The sequence below is a fragment of the Pelophylax lessonae genome (genome assembly GCF_965119305.1).
Source record: "Pelophylax lessonae genome assembly, chromosome: 13".
Lineage (NCBI taxonomy): Eukaryota > Metazoa > Chordata > Amphibia > Anura > Ranidae > Pelophylax > Pelophylax lessonae.
This window is the reverse complement of record NC_138780.1, coordinates 134,218,531-134,236,480: the sequence shown is the minus strand read 5'-3', so window position 1 is coordinate 134,236,480 and position 17,950 is coordinate 134,218,531. Positions and strand designations below refer to the sequence as shown.

The 17,950-nt window shown below is 45.2% G+C and overlaps 1 protein-coding gene across 1 annotated transcript; it reads left to right on the top strand.

Annotated features, from left to right (window-relative positions):
* The first annotated feature begins 361 nt into the window (after positions 1-361).
* Positions 362-17,524, top strand: LOC309569406 (acyl-coenzyme A thioesterase 1-like). The gene is made up of 3 exons (XM_082275225.1): positions 362-978; positions 15,477-15,679; positions 16,859-17,524. The coding sequence occupies exons 1-3, from the start codon at positions 429-431 to the stop codon at positions 17,456-17,458; spliced, it is 1,353 nt and encodes a 450-aa protein (XP_082131351.1). The 5' UTR covers positions 362-428; the 3' UTR covers positions 17,459-17,524.
* Positions 17,525-17,950: the final 426 nt, after the last annotated feature.

Here is a 17,950-nt window from a genome sequence, read left to right as displayed (position 1 = left end):
GGGTGGAAGGCTGTATTGGGGGGTGATATGGGTGGAAGGTTGTATTGGGGGGTGATATGGGTGGAAGGTTGTATTGGGGGGGGGGGGTGATATGGGTGGAAGGCTGTATTGGGGGGTGATATGGGTGGAAGGTTGTATTGGGGGGGGGGTGATATGGGTGGAAGGCTGTATTGGGGGGTGATATGGGTGGAAGGCTGTATTGGGGGGTGATATGGGTGGAAGGCTGTATTGGGGGGTGATATAGGTGGAAGATTGTATCGGGGACAGCGATCAGAGTGAGGGATTGTCCATCTCCTGTAGTGATATAAAGGGATGTATTTGTATCTCTTCTCCCGGGGGGGGGGGGGGGGTGTCAGTGTGCCCCGTACTGGAGGTGTAGCCTGGCACTGTGCGGGGCGGGCGGTTATCAGTCCCGGGCAAAGGGCACCATGCTGAGGTCCTCTCTGAGCTCGGTGTACGGTGCGGCTCTCCCCCGTTTCGGGCGCTCCTTGTCCGGCTCGGGTCTCCCCCAATCTCGGCGCTCCATGTCCGGCTCGGTAGAATTGCGGGTGTCCCCGGAGCGCTGTCTGTTCGATGATCCTCTCCGGCTGGAGGTGACCGGGCTGATCCCCGGACAGGAGGTGACTCTCCGCACCGAGCTGACCGATGAAGGCGGGGAGCCGTTCACTTCCCTGGGCCGGTACCGAGCCGGGAGCGGAGGGGAGTTGGAGCTGAGCCGGAGCCCGGCACTGGAGGGCGGCACGTTCACCGGAGTAGAAGCGGAGGGGCCCCTGTGGGCTCTGGAGCCCCGGAATGGATTGAGGAGGATGGTGAAGAAGGAGGTGCTGAGCCCCCTGACTGTCCGCTTCTCCCTCCACCAGGAGCCGGCCGGAGCTGTGCTCAGCACTGCGGTCCAGGAGAGGAGCTTCCTGGGGGAAGGAGTCAGCAGGATCCCGGTGAGGGAGGGCGCCGTGCGGGCCACTCTCTTCATACCGCCCGGTGAGTGCACCCAGGACAGGGGAGTATTGGGGTCACCGGGTGTAACATGGAAGATCGGGGTCACCGGGTGTGACATGGGGGGATCAGGGTCACTTGGTTTAACTTGGGGGGACCAGGGTCATGGGTGTGACATGGGGGGATCAGGGTCACTGAGTGTAACATGGGGGAATCAGGGTCATGGGTGTGACATGGGGGGATCAGGGTCACTGGGTGTGACTTGGGGGGACCAGGATCACTGGGTGTGACATAAGAGGATCAGGGTCACTGGGTGTGACATGGGGGGGATCAGGGTCACTGGGTGTGACATAAGAGGATCAGGGTCACTGGGTGTGACATGGGGGGGATCAGGGTCACTGGGTGTGACATGGAGCATCAGGGTCACAGGGCAAGACATGGGGGGATCAGGGTCACTAGGAGTGACATGGAGGATTGCGGGCATCAGGCGTGACCTGAAGGAACATCAGGGTCACCAAGGATGAGATGGGATCGGGGTCACCGGTAGGACACAGTGGAACATCAGGGTCACTAGGTGTGACATTATGAATGATTGGGGTTACCGAGTATGATATGGAGCAGCAACCCCCAGCATTGATGTCAGTTGATGCAGTAATAACTCCTAACATTAGCATCACTGGGCACAACAACAACCCCCAGCATTGGTGTCAGTGGGAGAAAAAATAACTCCAAGTATTGGTGTCATTGGACACAGTATTAACCCCAAACATTAGTGTCAATGAGTGCAATAATAATCCCCAGCGTTTGTGTCAGTGGGCGTAAAAAAAACTCCTAACGGTGTCAGCGGATGCAATAAAAAAACCTTATCATTGGTGTCAGTGAGTACAGACAGTCATAACCCTCAGCATTGGTGTCAGTCAGTGGCGGCCGGCTGATAGGGGGCGCAGGGGCGCCGCCCCCCAAAAAAATAGAAGAAAAAAAAAAGATTAAATAAAAAAAAAAAATTGTCAATTTTTGCCCACTAGGGGCGCCGGACCTAGTGCTGGGTATGGGGGGGGGGGTGGGGTTTTTGACCCCACCTTCGGCTGGCAGAGGTGCCGATTGACGCTCTTCTGGGGGGTCATCGGGGCGCAGAGCCATGCGCCCCGACCTTTCCCACTTTACTGATGTCCGGTCTGTGATTGGTCCAGGCTGGAGTCTGGACCAATCACAGGAGGACATGGACCTGGTGACGTGACACGTGGGGGCGGTGCACCGCCCCGGCGTCACGATCACCTTCCGTTCCCGCCCGGCACAGAGAGAGGACACAGGACAGAAGAGCGAGAGCCGCCGCCGAGGACGAAGCCGGGAGGACCGAGGAGTCGCCAGTCGCCGCCACGCCGGAGAAGCCGCCGCTGAGGGAGCCCGGAGCAGTACCAGAGCAGAGCGCAGTACCGAGGAGACTGGAGGTGAAGTAGTGACAGTATGTGATCCTCCTGCAGAGCGCAAACTTCCAGTTATTCTGTGCCAGCAGCTGCAGCGGGGCGGGCGGCCTAACGTTGTGAATGATTGGTCGGCTCGATCGGATCGTGCAGAGATAATCTGCGATCAGATCTCTGAGTCTGATCGCAGATTATCTCTGCATGATCCGATTGAGCCGACCAATCATTAACAACGTGAGGCCGCCCGCCCCGCTGCAGCTGCTGGTACAGAATAACTGGAAGTCTGCGCTCTGCAGGAGGATCACATCCTGTCACTACTTCACCTCCAGGAATCGGCAAAAGAGGAGCTGCCCGCAGGGTGTCCAGTGTCGGCGTGTCGCCCCCTCATGGCCTGAACCTGCGGCGGGGGGAGCACCATGTGGCGGAGCTGTCCCTCCGGACCCAGGAGCGACGTGTCTCCTGTCTTCAGCAGCCCACAGCACAGCAGTCGGTCCGGTCGAGTGAGCCAGCCCAAGAGCAGGTAAGTGACATGACCTGTGACATGACCTGTGACCTGACCTTTGACATGACCTGTGACCTGACCTGTGACATTACCTGTGACCTGACTGTGACATGACCTGTGACATGACTGTGACCTGACCTGTGACCTTACCTGTGACATGACCTGTGACATGACCTGTGACCTGACCTGTGACATGACCTGTGACATGACCTGTGACCTGACCTGTGACATGACCTGTGACATGACCTGTGACATGACCTGTGACATGACCTGTGACCTTACCTGTGACATGACCTGTGACCTGACCTGTGACATGACCTGTGACATGACCTGTGACATGACCTGTGACTAGACTGTGACATGACCTGTGACATGCCTGTGACATGACTGTAACATGACCTGTGACATGACCTGTGACATGACTGTGACATGACCTGTGACATGCCTGTGCCATGACCTGTGACATGACCTGTGACATGACCTGTGCCATGACCTGTGCCATGCCCGTGCCATGACCTGTGACATGACTGTGACATGACCTGTGACATGCCTGTGCCATGACCTGTGACATGACTGTGACATGACTGTGACATGACCTGTGACATGACCTGTGACATGACCTGTGCCATGACCTGTGCCATGCCCGTGCCATGACCTGTGACATGCCTGTGACATGACCGTGCCATGACCTGTGACATGACTGTGACATGACCTGTGCCATGACCTGTGACATGACTGTGACATGACCTGTGACATGGCCTGTGACATGACTGTGACATGACCTGTGACATGCCTGTGCCATGACCTGTGACATGGCCTGTGACATGACCTGTGACATGCCTGTGACATGACATGTGACATGACCTGTGACATGACTGTGACATTTCCTGTGACATGCCTGTGCCATGACCTGTACCATCACCTGTGACATGCCTATACCATCACCTGTGACATGCTTATACCATCATCTGTGCCATGCCTGTGCCATGCCTGTACCATCACCTGTGCCATGCCTGTACCATGACCTCAAAGTCACGCAATTTTTTACCGCATCTTTTGCCGCGAAGCAATACTTATTACATTTTTCTTTTTGCGCCCCCCCCCCCCAAACATTTTGAGCACCAGCCACCACTGGGGTCAGTGAGTACAGACAGTCATAACCCTCAGCATTGGTGTCAGTGAGTACAGACAGTAATAACCCTCAGCATTGGTGTCAGTGAGTACAGACAGTAATAACCCTCAGCATTCGTGTCAGTGGATGCAATAAAAAACCTTATCATTGGTGTCAGTGGAGGCAATGATAACCCTGAGCATTGGTGTCAGCGGATGCAATAATAACTTTTTTTGTTCTTGGATTGAGCTTTTCCCAGCCTTAAAGGGGACCATATGCATCTGACCTTTTTATTATTGAAAGGTGCAGCCTTGAAGGTGAGCGTGGACCCACGAGAGCGATGCTGGTATTGCACATGATTTTATTATTGAAGCACTTTGGAGAAAATAGTGAAGGTGGAAGAATACATTTTATTTGGCTTGCGAACATTATTTTATGAACACTGGTGTGTTCACATTTTCTACGCAAGAACACTACTGACACACATGGTTATTAACCACTTGACCTCCAGAAGGTTTTACATCCTTCATGACCAGGGAATTCTTTTGCTATTCAGTACTGCACTATTTTAACTGGCAATTGCTTGGTCATGCAACACTGTACACACATTAAATGTATATAATTTTTTTTACGCAAATAGAGCATTATTTTGGTGGTGTTTGATCACCTCTGGTTTTTGTTATTTTTTTTATTATATAAATGAAAAAAGCCTGAAAATTATGAATAACCCCCCCCCCCCCAATATTTTCTGTTATATAACATATCCAATTAAAAGAAAAAAAAAATTCTACATACATTTTGGTCAAAATGAATTATTATACATGTCTTTGGTTAAAAAAAAATTCCCAATAAGTATATATTAATTGGTTTGTGTGAAAGTTATAGCATCTACAAACTATGGTGTACACTGCTGAAAAAAATGAAAAGAACACTTTGAAAACACATCTATCTCTATGGGGAAAATCTCATACTGGAAACTATATCTACACTGATAAGGTCTAGGTAATGTGTTAGGAATGAAAGGATGCCACATTGTTTGATGGAAATGAAAATCATCAACCTACAGAGGGCTGAATTCAAAGACACCCCAAAAATTAAAGTAAAAAAGTGATGCATGCAGCAGGCTAGTCCATTCTGCTGAAATTTCATTGCAGCGACTCAAAATGTTACTCAGTAACTTGTATGGCCCCACGTGCTCGTATGCATGCCTGACAACGTTGGGGCATCCTCCTAATGAGATGACTGATTGTGTCCTGGGGTATTTCCTCTCAGATCTGGACCAGGGCATCACTTAGCTCCTGAACAGACTGGTGGCGTCAGATGGACCGAAACATAATGTCCTAGAAGTGTTCTATTGGATTTAGGTCAGGCGAGCGTGGGGGGGCCATTCAATGGTATCAATTCTTCAGGAACTGGCTGCATACTCTCACCACATGAGACCGGGCATTGTTGTGCACCAGGAGGAACCCAGGACCCACTGCACCAGCGTATGGTCTGACAAATGGGTACAAGGATTTCATCCCAATACCTAATGGCAGTCAGGGTGTCAATGTCTAGCCTGTAGAGGTCTGTGCGTCCCTCCATGGATATGCTTCCCCAGATCATCACTGACCCACCACCAAACCGGTCATGCTGAAAGATGTTACAGGCAGCATAACGTTCTCCATGGCTTCTCCAGACCCTTTCATGTCTGTCACAGGGTGAACCTGCTCTCATCTGTAAAAAGCACAGGGTGCCAGTGGCAGACCTGCCAATTCTGTTCAATGGCAAATGCCAATCGAGCTCCTTGGTGCCGGGTAGTGAGCACAGGGCCCACTAGAGGATGTCGGGCCCTCAGGCTACCCTCGTGAAGTCTGTTTCTGATTGTTTGGTTAGAGACATTCACACCAGTGCCCTGCTGGAGGTTATTTTGTACGGCTCTGGCAGTGCTCATCCTGTTCCTCCTTGCCCAAAGGAGCAGATACCGGTCCTGCTGATGGGTAAGGACCTTCTACCGCCCTGTCCAGCTCTCCTAGAGTAACTACCTGTCTCTTGAAATCTCCTCCATACTCTTGAGACTGTGCTGGGAGATACAGCAAACCTTCTGGCAATAGCACTTATTGATGTGCCATCCTGGAGGGGTTGGACTGCCTGTGCAACCTCTATAGCAGTGATGGCAAACGTGGGTAACCCAGATGTTTTGGAACTAAATTTCCATTGTACTCATGCATTCTACAATGTAGTTGAGCATCGTGGGAAATGTAGTTCCAAAATATCTGGGGTGCCAAGGTTCGCCATCACTGCTCTATAGGGTCCAGGTATCGCCTCATGCTACCAGTAGTGACACTGACCCTAGCCAAATGCAAAACCTGTGAAAAACAGTCAGAAAACATGAGTAGGAAAACAAATGTCCTTCACCTGCAAAACCATTCCTGTTTTGGAGGTCGTCTCATTGTTGCCCATCTAGTGCACCTGTTGTTAATTTAATTAACACCAAAGCAGCTGAAACTGATTACTGTAAAAACCCCCTCTGATATTTCACTGACCAGATCAATATCCCAGGAGTTTAATTGACTTGATGCTATAATCTGATTAAAAGTGTTCCTTCAATTTTTTTGAGCAGTGTAAATGCTGGAATTTACACAGCTATAGACGCTATACAGGCAGTCCCCGGGTTACAAACATCTGACTTACAAATGACTCCTACTTCGAAACGGAGGGAGACAACAGGAAGTGAGGAGAAATCTCCCCCTAGGAAGGGAAATTCACTCCTGTAAGTGTTCTCATGGTAAAAAGGTGTCTCCACTGAAGCTTTATCACCAATCCTTGTTTCCACAACAACCCAAAATTTTCAAAATCCAGTTGTCTTTGGGAACAGAATGTGAGGTGAAATCTTCTGAACAGGGGCACAGACGGAAAAACAAATGGTACATAGGTGTTAACCCTTTCCTATGCTATCCAGAAAACTTAAAAACTATTATTTTGGCTGGGGCTACACTTAAAAAATGTACCTGTTCCGACTTATAAACAAATTTGATTTAAAAAAAAAAACCTAAAGTCCCCATTGTGTTTGTAACCCCAGGACCGCCTGTACTGTAATGGTGAGGATCAGCAATTTATAGTGAGACTGTGATAGGGTGGAGGGCAATCTAGCCTTAAAAGTCCATATCCAGGAGAGTATACAGTAATACAGTGATTAGATATAATGCTATACAATGTCACTGTACTAATGACACTGGCTGGGAAGGGGCTAACATCTAGGGGCAATCAATGGGGTAACTCTGTGCCTAACAATGTCTAATGTGAGCTGCTTTTACTTTCTGATCTGGCTGTTTTCTCCCCCTGATTTTCAGGGAGAAGAAACAGCGAGATTGATGTTTCCAAACACATAGAGTTCTGTGTGTTTGTAAACACAGGAGTCTGTGTGTGATTGGATACAGCCAATCAGCAGGTTTCAACCACAACCCTTGGCCGAAATCTGCTGCCATGCTCATGCTGTGTCCAATCACAGCACAGGTCGGCAGAAGGCGCATTCATGCCCGCCCCAAACCTGGAAGAAGCCCGGTCATGTACATGTTTGTGACTTTGCCTGTACCTGCCCCCCGCTCGCAGTATATTTACTGTAAGTGGTCGGCATTTGGTTAACCAAGTGTGGTCCTCCTTTATCTGTATTAATTTTAGGTTATCTATCCTGTGATACCGCAGCTGGTTCTGATTGTTTCACACTCAGTATTTTGTTTGTGGTGAGAATGAGAATTAGCTTGCAATATAAATGCTCCATATTCTGTACAGTTTACTTAGACTTTTGTTGAATGACATTCCCCAGATCAGACTTTAGACCTGACATCAGATATGTTTAGCGTTACATGAATGCATAATGAGCATTGTGAAAATTGTAACACTCAAAGATTTATTGCCTCTATGAAAAAACACAATGGTCCCACTTCTTTATCTTTCTGCCTAGTAGGCCAGGTAGGTCTGTGTAGTAGCTTTTTTAACTAGTAGTAATTTTAATTTCTAATGAGTCAGGAACATACCCCAGCATTTTGCTAAGCAGGAACACAGATCTCAGTCTTCTTACAGTTAAAGCATCCCCACACAGTTAGAAAGCACTCCCTAGGGACACATTTAACCCTTTGATCACCCCTGATGTTAACCCCATTCCCTGCCAGTGTTGTTAGTGCAGTGACAGTGAATATTATTTTGAAGTTTTTAAAACAGCCAATGCATTTCGGGGGCTCAGCACTTCATCTTCATCAGGGCTAAAAACCAGACAATAAAAATTATACAAAGAATCCTTAAAATGTGTTAAGAGCTATGGAAATCTACAAATATAAAAGTACAAATGCCTTAATGCAGTAATTGTCAGAGGTAAAAGGACATATAGTACGTTACTCGACCTGAGAAGTATAAAAACCAAGAAAACATGTTTTTATTAGGGCTACAGGGAAACACAAAAGCAAAGAAAGGAAGAAAGACTGAATGTGTTTTCATTCTTGTCAAAGCAACAGCAAAAATAAATAAATTAATGAAAAATATATATATATATATATATATATAATGTGTGTTCATACACACACATATTTATATACAGTGGGTACGGAAAGTATTCAGACCCCCTTAAATTTTTCAATCTTTGTTATATTGCAGCCATTTGCTAAAATCATTTAGGTTCATTCTTCTTCCTCATGAATGTACACATAGCACCCCATACTGACAGAAAAACACAGAATTGTTGACATTGTTGCAGATTTATTCAAAAAGAAAAACTGAAATATCACATGGTCCTAAGTATTCAGACCCTTTGCTGTGACACTCATATATTTAACTCAGGTGCTTTCCATTTCTTCTGATCATCCTTGAGATGGTTCGACACCTTCATTTGAGTCCAGCTGTGTTTGATTATACTGATTGGACTTGATTAGGAAAGCCACACACCTGTCTATATAAGACCTTCCAGATCACAATGCATGTCAGAGCAAATGAGAATCATGAGGTCAAAGGAACTGCCTGAAGAGCTCAGAGACAGAATTGTGGCAAGGCACAGATCTGGCCAAGGTTACAAAAATATTTCTGCTGCACTTAGGGTTCCTAAGAGCACAGTGGCCTCCATAATCCTCAAATGGAAGACGTTTGGGTCGACCAGAACCCTTCCTAGAGCTGGCCGTCCGGCCAAACTGAGCTATCGGGGGAGAAGAGCCTTGGTGAGAGAGGTAAAGAAGAACCCAAAGATCACTGTGGCTGAGCTCCAGAGATGCAGTCAGGAGATGGGAGAAAGTTGTAGAAAGTCAACCATCACTGCAGCCCTCTACCAGTCAGGGCTTTATGGCAGAGTGGCCCGACGGAAGCCTCTCCTCAGTGTTAGACACATGAAAGCCACATGGAGTTTGCTAAAAAAACACCTGAAGGACTCCAAGATGGTGAGAAATAAGATTCTCTGGTCTGATGAGACCAAAATAGAACTTTTTGGCCTTAATTCTAAGCGGTATATGTGGAGAAAACCAGGCACTGCTCATCACCTGTCCAATACAGTCCCAACAGTGAAGCATGGTGGTGGCAGCATCATGCTGTGGGGGTGTTTTTCAGCTGCAGGGACAGGACGACTGGTTGCAATCGAGGGAAAGATGAATGTGGCCAAGTACAGGGATATCCTGGACAAAAACCTTCTCCAGAGTGCTCTGGACCTCAGACTGGGCCGAAGGTTTACCTTCCAACAAGACAATGACCCTAAGCACACAGCTAAAATAACGATGGAGTGGCTTCACAACAACTCCGTGACTGTTCTTGAATGGCCCAGCCAGAGCCCTGACTTAAACCCAATTGAGCATCTCTGGAGAGACCTAAAAATGGCCGTCCACCAACGTTTACCATCCAACCTGACAGAACTGGAGAGGATCTGCAAGGAGGAATGGCAGAGGATCCCCAAATCCAGGTGTGAAAGACTTGTTGCATCTTTCCCAAAAAGACTCCTGGCTGTATTAGATCAAAAGGGGGCTTCTACTAAATACTGAGCAAAGGGTCTGAATACTTAGGACCATGTGATATTTCAGTTTTTCTTTTTTAATAAATCTGCAACAATGTCAACAATTCTGTGTTTTTCTGTCAGTATGGGGTGCTATGTGTACATTCATGAGGAAGAAGAATGAACCTAAATGATTTTAGCAAATGGCTGCAATATAACAAAGAGTGAAAAATTTAAGGGGGTCTGAATACTTTCTGTACTCACTGTATGTGTGTAAATTATATAAATAAATAGATAAAATAATAGATGGATAAAAAATAAGTGATAATAATGGTAGTAATAGTAATGATAAATGAACACCAATGAGTAAAGACCAGTTCAAATAATCCACAAATATAAATAAATAGATAAAATAATAGATGGATAAAAAATAAGTGATAATAATGGTAGTAATAGTAATGATAAATGAACACCAATGAGTAAAGACCAGTTCAAATAATCCACAAACAATAGATATTCTATCAAAGTAAGTTCTACTCCTAACTGTATGGAACCAACATATGAGTGGGCTGCAGCTTGAATGAAGGAACATTGGAGCAAATACCCCCCAAAAAAAAAAAAAATAAATAAAAAAAACAATGAGTAACAAGAGCCAAGTTTATATGGCAAAAAGGAAGCAGAGACAGGCTAAATGAAGCTACAGTTGGGAAAGGTAGACAGAAAGTGTTTGTTAGAATCCCAGCTGCAAGAGGGAGGTTAGTATGAATAAACAAGGGGATACAATTGAGAAAATTGAATGAGTAAATATTTTTAGCACTGATTTCTGTATTAGTGTCAATGGTCCCCAAAAAAGTGTTACGGGGTGTCCGATTTCGTCCGCCACAATGTCGCAGTGCCGTTATAATCGCTGCCATTACTAGTTAAAAAGAAATAAATAAAAATTCCATAATGATATACCAAAGTTTGTAGATGTTATAACTTTGCGTAAACCAATCATTATACGCTTATTGGGATTTTTTTAGCAAAATACATATTGACTTAAATTGATGATGAAATAAGATTTTTTACATTTTTTTTATTGGATGTGTTTTATAGCAGAAAGTTTTTTCGGTCTTTTTTTGTTTATAGCGGAAAAAATAAAAACCGCAGAGGTAATCAAATTCCACCAAAAAGAAAGATCTATTAATGGGGGAAAAATAAACATCAATTTTATTTGTGTAGAGGGTCCCACAACCGCGCAATTGTCATTTAAAGCGGAGCTCCAGTCCCCCAAACAATTTTTTTATTTAAAGATGCCTCTGTATTTGTCTAAACAAATACAGTAACATTTGTAAAAAGTCATATGCGTTTTAATTTTAGTTTATTAAAAATATTTTATTACTGAGCAGCTCTCAGAAGCAGGCAGGTTCCATTTTAGCTGTGGGCATCTGAAGCCCTCCTGTATTCATTCCCGGGATTTCTGTGTCTGCGCAGTAATGTCACTGCGCGGCTCTTTCTCTTCCTGACCAGTTGTTATAGCAATGTCGGCGTCAGCGGAAGTTCCCGCCTCATTGCAATAGCAACCTGTCAATCAGACAGAAGATAACGCGAGATTTCGTCAGTAGGCAATTCGCAAGGATTCCTGGGATACATGACGCTGCTATCCCAGGAGCCCTTGCAAATCTCCTACTGATGTAATTGCCTAGGTGGCCGCCATCCAAGCTGCGGCAGAAATAAGTGTAGCACTACTCCCTTGGGAGCTACTGGTTACGGGTTCCCCTGGGTTGCCATTAGCAACAACACAACAGTTCAACATTCTCAAAGGGATTTTGGCTCAGTCAGGAAACAGTCTAGGAGCTTTGGTTTTTGTGTTTTTTTTATTGAGAACTTGGATGGGAGAAGGGAATGAGTGGGATACTCCAACTTGTATAACTATGCACAATTAGATGGGACGACTGATTAATGCTGAGTAAAGCTGAGTAGCACTGTATAACGCTAGTCATGGCTAGGCCGCTGCTTCACCTTGTCATAAGTAGTGAAGTAGAATTGAGTGAACTTCCTGAGGTAAACTGTACTGTACTGCAGAACAATCTTCAGGGCCCTTCCTGGCACCCCCTTAGTTCCTATACTTCAGGGTCAACTACACGACTCCCCCTTTACTGTTAAACTTCCTGTATGAGCTAGCTCCTTGATCCCCTGTCTTCTCTGGAGTGGTCCCCTTTCCTAGGCAGACCCTGTGGCAAATCCCTGAGTACTCACCACACTGTTTTTCCTGAGAGACTCTGCCACCAACTCGACTGTCAGAACTCTGGATCCTCTGCAGTTCAGCTCCACACCCGGTTCACTAGGCCAACCGCCTGAACCACCTTTCTCACGCCTGCAGGAGGAGAGACCAACCGTCTGCCTCCTCCTGGGACTTTGCTTCCCGCCAAAGATGCCCTGTCAAATGTCCCCTCCATATTTATGGTCAATCCCAGGATGCACTGCAGGAGTGCCCTCCCACTGGGACTGCCATAAAACATGATGTGTCACTGGCTGGGTTTCCTCCACTGTCCAACAAGCTCCCTCATTGGATAAAGTGGGGACACTCCCTCAGACCCAGTGAATCACACCTGGAAACATGTGACAGGCAAACGAATAGATCAGGCTCCCCCGATAAGCAGCAGAAGCAACAGATGCTTTTACCTAGCACCTACCTAACTAGGAGGGTGCTACATAAGAAAAAAAAAAAGGTATTTGCATGACAAAAAAAAAAAAATTACGTTGTGAAATGTATGCTTAAAGGGTAGATGATAGAAAATGAGTGGAACTCCGCTTTAGCCTGGTCATGAAGGGGGGTAAGCCTTCCAGAGTGGTTAAGGGACACACAGGTGGACTCTATTTACTAATTAGGTGACTGCTGAAGGCAATTGGTTTCACTACTAGATTTTAGTTAGGGGTATCAAATGGGGCTGAATACAAATGCATGCCACACTTTTCAGATATTTATTTATAAAAAATGTTGAAAACCATTTATCATTTTCCTTCCACTTCACAATTATGTGCCACTTTGTGTTGGTCTATCACATAAAATCCCAATAAAATGCATTTATGTTTTTGGCGGTAATATGACAACATGTGGAAAATTTCAAGGGGTATGAATACTTTTTCAAGGCACTGTACCTGAGCCTGATCTTTCTCTAGCGTTGTGCATGGGAGCCCTGGCTCTACTGGTACTCTCCCTCATTGGCAGAGAATGCAATTGGCAATCACAGCCAATGAGGAAAGAGAGGGGGCAGGTCCAAGCCACGGCTGTGTGTGTGAATGGACATGCAGAGCAGCGGCTCGGGAGCGCGTTTGGTCGGGTGCCTCCATTGGAAGCTGCTTGCTCTTGGCAGGAGGGAGGGGCTAGAAGCGCTGGTGGGGGACCGGAGAAGGGGAGGACCAGAGCTAATCTGTGCAAAACTGTTGCACAGAGCAGGTAAGTATAACCTGTTTGGTATTAAAAAAAAAAAAAAATTGCCTTTATTTTCACTTTACGTGCTGAATCAACTTGAAAAGAAATAGACATTCACAGTAAACCAGACTGTACACAGCAACAGCAACTCCCTGGGCACAGGAAAATGTCCAGATTTTTTGCCCAACATAATTTCAGCCTTTCAACATCCATATGTATGAGACCTATAAATGCTGGGCTAGGCTAACAATACTCATTTGAACTAAAGGAGCTACGATGATGAGTGATAAAACAACTTGAACATTCAAAATAATTCCAGTTGAATGTGACTAATGACTACCAGCTGTACCATGTCTTAGATCAGTGGTCTCTAAACTGTAGCCTGGGGGCCAGATGTGGCCCTTTGCCAGCCTATATCCGGTTTAGCACTATCCCTCCCACTAATACCAGTAGATGGGGCATTGTTTACTCCCATTGACACCGGAGCATTTTCTACTCTCACTGACAGACTGGCCCCCCAAAGTCTGAACCATAAACTGGCCCTTTGTTTAGAAAGTTTGGAGACCCCAGTCCTATGTATATGAAAAACTTCACAAAACCTCAAAAGCACAAAAGCTCATAGAGATCAGCTCCTTGCTCCTGCCTCTGCCATCTCACAATATTATAATAAACGGTCAGTGTAACTGATCACAGAGGGAGTTGAACATGAGCTAATGCTTTCTCTTGCCTCCAGTAGCTGATGACCTCATTCTCCCAGATTGCACCTCCCAGGTCTAGGCACTGGACTGATGCTTAAATACTACTTTCTAATTATAAAGGTACAGTTTTTTAAATTATACAATGTACTCTTGCTGTATATTGTAACACATAAATTGTATGTTATTTACATGTCATGAATTTCTGTATGCGGGGAAGTTACTGATAGGTCTATTTTAAAAAAGAGTATTTACGGGATACCTGAAAATTTCCTGAATAGGAGCTAGTCTGTTTTTTGTAAGCCCTGTATAGAATATATTGTTTGCTGGTAGCTGCTTATAGGGGCCTTCTTGTACATACTGGCCACCAGTCATGTCAGGAGTGGCATGTCATGGCACCCATGCTTAGATTCTGTCCTAGTTGGCTTTAGTTATTGGTAAAAAATGATGTTAGAGATTACAAGACGGACACTAAGAACGTGATTTTCAGTTTGTTACTGTTAGTGGGGTGGAAAGGGTTAGGTAGTTATGGTATTCGTCTGAATCTGTGAATTCAAGCCAAGGAGCCCATATAGTGTAGTATTTTCCAGGAGAATCTCTCGCTTGGTGGACTAATTCTTCCATCTCAGCCACTTTGGCGATGCGAGAAAGCCACTCACCTATAGAAGGCGGGGTTGTCTTCCCTACCTGTATCCCCACCCTCCCTCTTCCCCTTCTTACCTGGTACACCCAACTGCTGATCTACCTCAAATAGCCGTCCCTGTTGGCCCTCGATCACTCTGCTCCCCCTCCTATCCGATTTTCTCTATTGGCCATGAGAGGGCCCCCCCTTCGACCCATTCCTAAATTATTACCATCAAGAAGACCTATCCTTGCTCTGGGGGGTCTCTCCCGTGGCCCGGACACAGCATGATCCCCTAGGGCAATGATGGCAAACCTTGGCACCCCAGATGTTTTGGAACTACATTTCCCATGATGCTCAACTACACTGCAGAGTGCATGAGCATCATGGGAAATGTAGTTCCAAAACATCTGGGGTGCCAAGGTTCACCACCACTGCCCTAGGGGGTGTTTGGACCATGGGGGGGTTCCTTCTGAGTGTTACATATCCACATTAACCCTTTTCATGGTCATGCTGGGTCTTTTCTACAAGCGTTAACCCCATATATATATAAAACTCAAGGCTCTATTGTATTCATTTTGTTATTTTCTACGGTAATGCTACTTTTCGATTGGTTATAAGCATATCTTGCATTTTGTAACCTTTGTATTCCAGTTGTCATTCAGTTTCATGTGTTTATCAAGAAATTTAATAAAATGTTTTGAAAGAAAAAAAAAAAATTATATTAGGTAAAATTAGAAGTTAAATCTATTGATCTAATCTATGGTTTTCCAGCTATTATGATTTATCCTAAACACTTTAAATGTGGAATGTCATTTCTTCTGTCTCCTGTGTAGGACAAGGCCCCTTTCCTGGCATTATAGATCTGTATGGAACAGGGGGAGGACTCATGGAACACAGAGCCAGCCTCTTGGCCAATCATGGCTTTGTGACAATGGCACTTGCATATTTTGGTTATGATAACCTTCCTAGCCATCTAGGTGGGCTTCATCTGGACTACTTTCGGGAAGCTTTGGAGTTTTTAAAACAGCACCCAAAGGTATTTCTTTAGGATCTCTAAATATAATGACCTGTTGTTTTTTCTTTTTTTTTCTACAAATGTTAGTTTATCATAGAAAGACAGTATCCAAAATGAACAAAAGGCATTATGTACAAAGGAGAATACCATTTTGCTTACTGAATACATATACCATAAAAAAACAATTGTGCTGAAGGGCTATACAAACAAGATGGTATATAACGAGAAGATCAGTTAGGTTGAACAAATCCTGAGGCACCTCTAGGTGGCTTTATGTCTTCCACCTGTAGTTAGTCCTACAACAGCACAAAATATGACCTGGTTTTGAAGGTTCTCCAGTGTACCACAACGCATAGATGTGCATTTAAAATGAACGGCTGCTGTAACGCAATGCTGGTCAACACTGGTCAAAAAAGTGTGTTAAAAACGCAAAGGGAAAGTTGTGAATAGAGCTCTAATCCCCATGAACATTGGATATAGTTGTGCATTCTTCCTTGTGCAGCTAACAGTCTGGTTTTGAGTCAAGGCAAGAAGTTTCTGAGGTCTTGTTACCTCAGGTACACTAGCCCCTTGTTTAGTATAAGCAGAATCTACTTTGAGGCGGTGATGCCAAATCCTAAGGTGACTAGGAATTGTTCCTCCAAGACAGGCACATTTACTTCCCACAAAATATGACTATACTGCTGGTTAATGCACTTAAAGAGGAACTTAATCCTAATCTTAAAATGAACAACAAAGGAACCCTTAGAAATATTAAGTATTTACAATCTACAAACAGATACTTATAGATAAATGCAGGCTTTTATTCTTGCATACCTTATTTTTATTTTCCTCTCCATACTTGGTGCCCATTTTCACTAAAGACAGATGAATCCATTTCTCTTTACTGCCTGGAACTTTGGGTGTGCATCCTGGAACCTATGACAGGGCACATCATTTGGTGGTGTGGGGGGGGGTGGGCGGTACTGGTAATGTAGCTTTCCCAGGACACCTCTGTGAGGCAGGGGCTGTATCACCAGTGCCTCATTTATTCGGAAAGTAGAAAAACCATACTTGGTGATGAACCAGGTTTACATTGTGAATAAGTGATACCATAAATTGCTTGTTTTTGTTAGTTCTTATTTTGTAGAATTCAAAATCCAATGAGGATGTTAGGGTACAATAGAGAATACTGAAACTATGTCTTTAATGTCTTTGTAGGTTAATAAACAAGAAATTGGGATTATAGGTCTTTCTAAAGGTGCTGACCTAGCAATCACAATGGCAACATTCTTACCTGGAATAAAGGCAGTTGTCAGTATATCTGGCTGCAATGCCAACACTATGGCCCCATTACCATGTGATGGCTTTGTGCTCCCATGCTTGGGGTTCAGTGCTGAGAAGGTTAAGCTTACAGAAACTGGCGAATTGGATTTTTCACAGTCTATGGACGACCCTACGGACCCAGCGTTTCAAGAGTGTCTCATCCCAGCTGAAAGGTCCTCTGCTACCTTCCTCCTCTTATCTGGTCTCGATGACAAGAACTGGCCCAGTGCATTATATAGTGAGCAGTTTGTTGCACGTCTCAAAGAGCACAAGAAGGATGTTGAATCGTACTATTACCCTGGGGCTGGCCATCTGTTGGAGCCTCCTTATTTTCCTCTGTGTAAGGCTTCCAATCACAAACTATTGGGAATGCCTATGCTATGGGGCGGTCAGCTAAGAGCACATGCTAAAGCACAAGAGGATGCATGGAAAAAGATCCTAACATTTTTCTCAAAGCAACTAAAAGCCAAACGTGCAGCACACAGCCACCTGTAGATTCCCTATAGCAGTAATATCTCAAATGTACAATTTGTGATATCCTCAATTAATAAATTATAATTTTAAGTCATTTGCTATTTTGATCTTGTGTGCAAGTCATCTGCTATCTCTTGGGGTGTCCAGTTTTTCCTCAACAATTATAGCTGTCCAATGTATGCTGGAAACTATTTTCGGTGGTTCTAAACTGTAAAGGTTTTTTTACCCAAATACATTCTCTATGTGAGTCCTCCCTCGATTCAGTGCTGTGCGTGTCTGCAGCCCCACTCTCCTCTCTTCCTCTTTTCACAAGACAAAGAGGCAGCAGAGGGAGCCATTGGCTCATGCTGCTGTCAGTCAAAACTTGTGAGAAGGGAGCAGGGACCTGACTGAGCTGTGCTGTGTGTGCTTATGGATGCATACAGTCCAGCTCAGGAGCATGCTTGCATATTTTCCCTATAAAGTAGGGCTTGTTATGGGGGTGCATGTAGGAGAGGAGGAGCAGACAGCGAA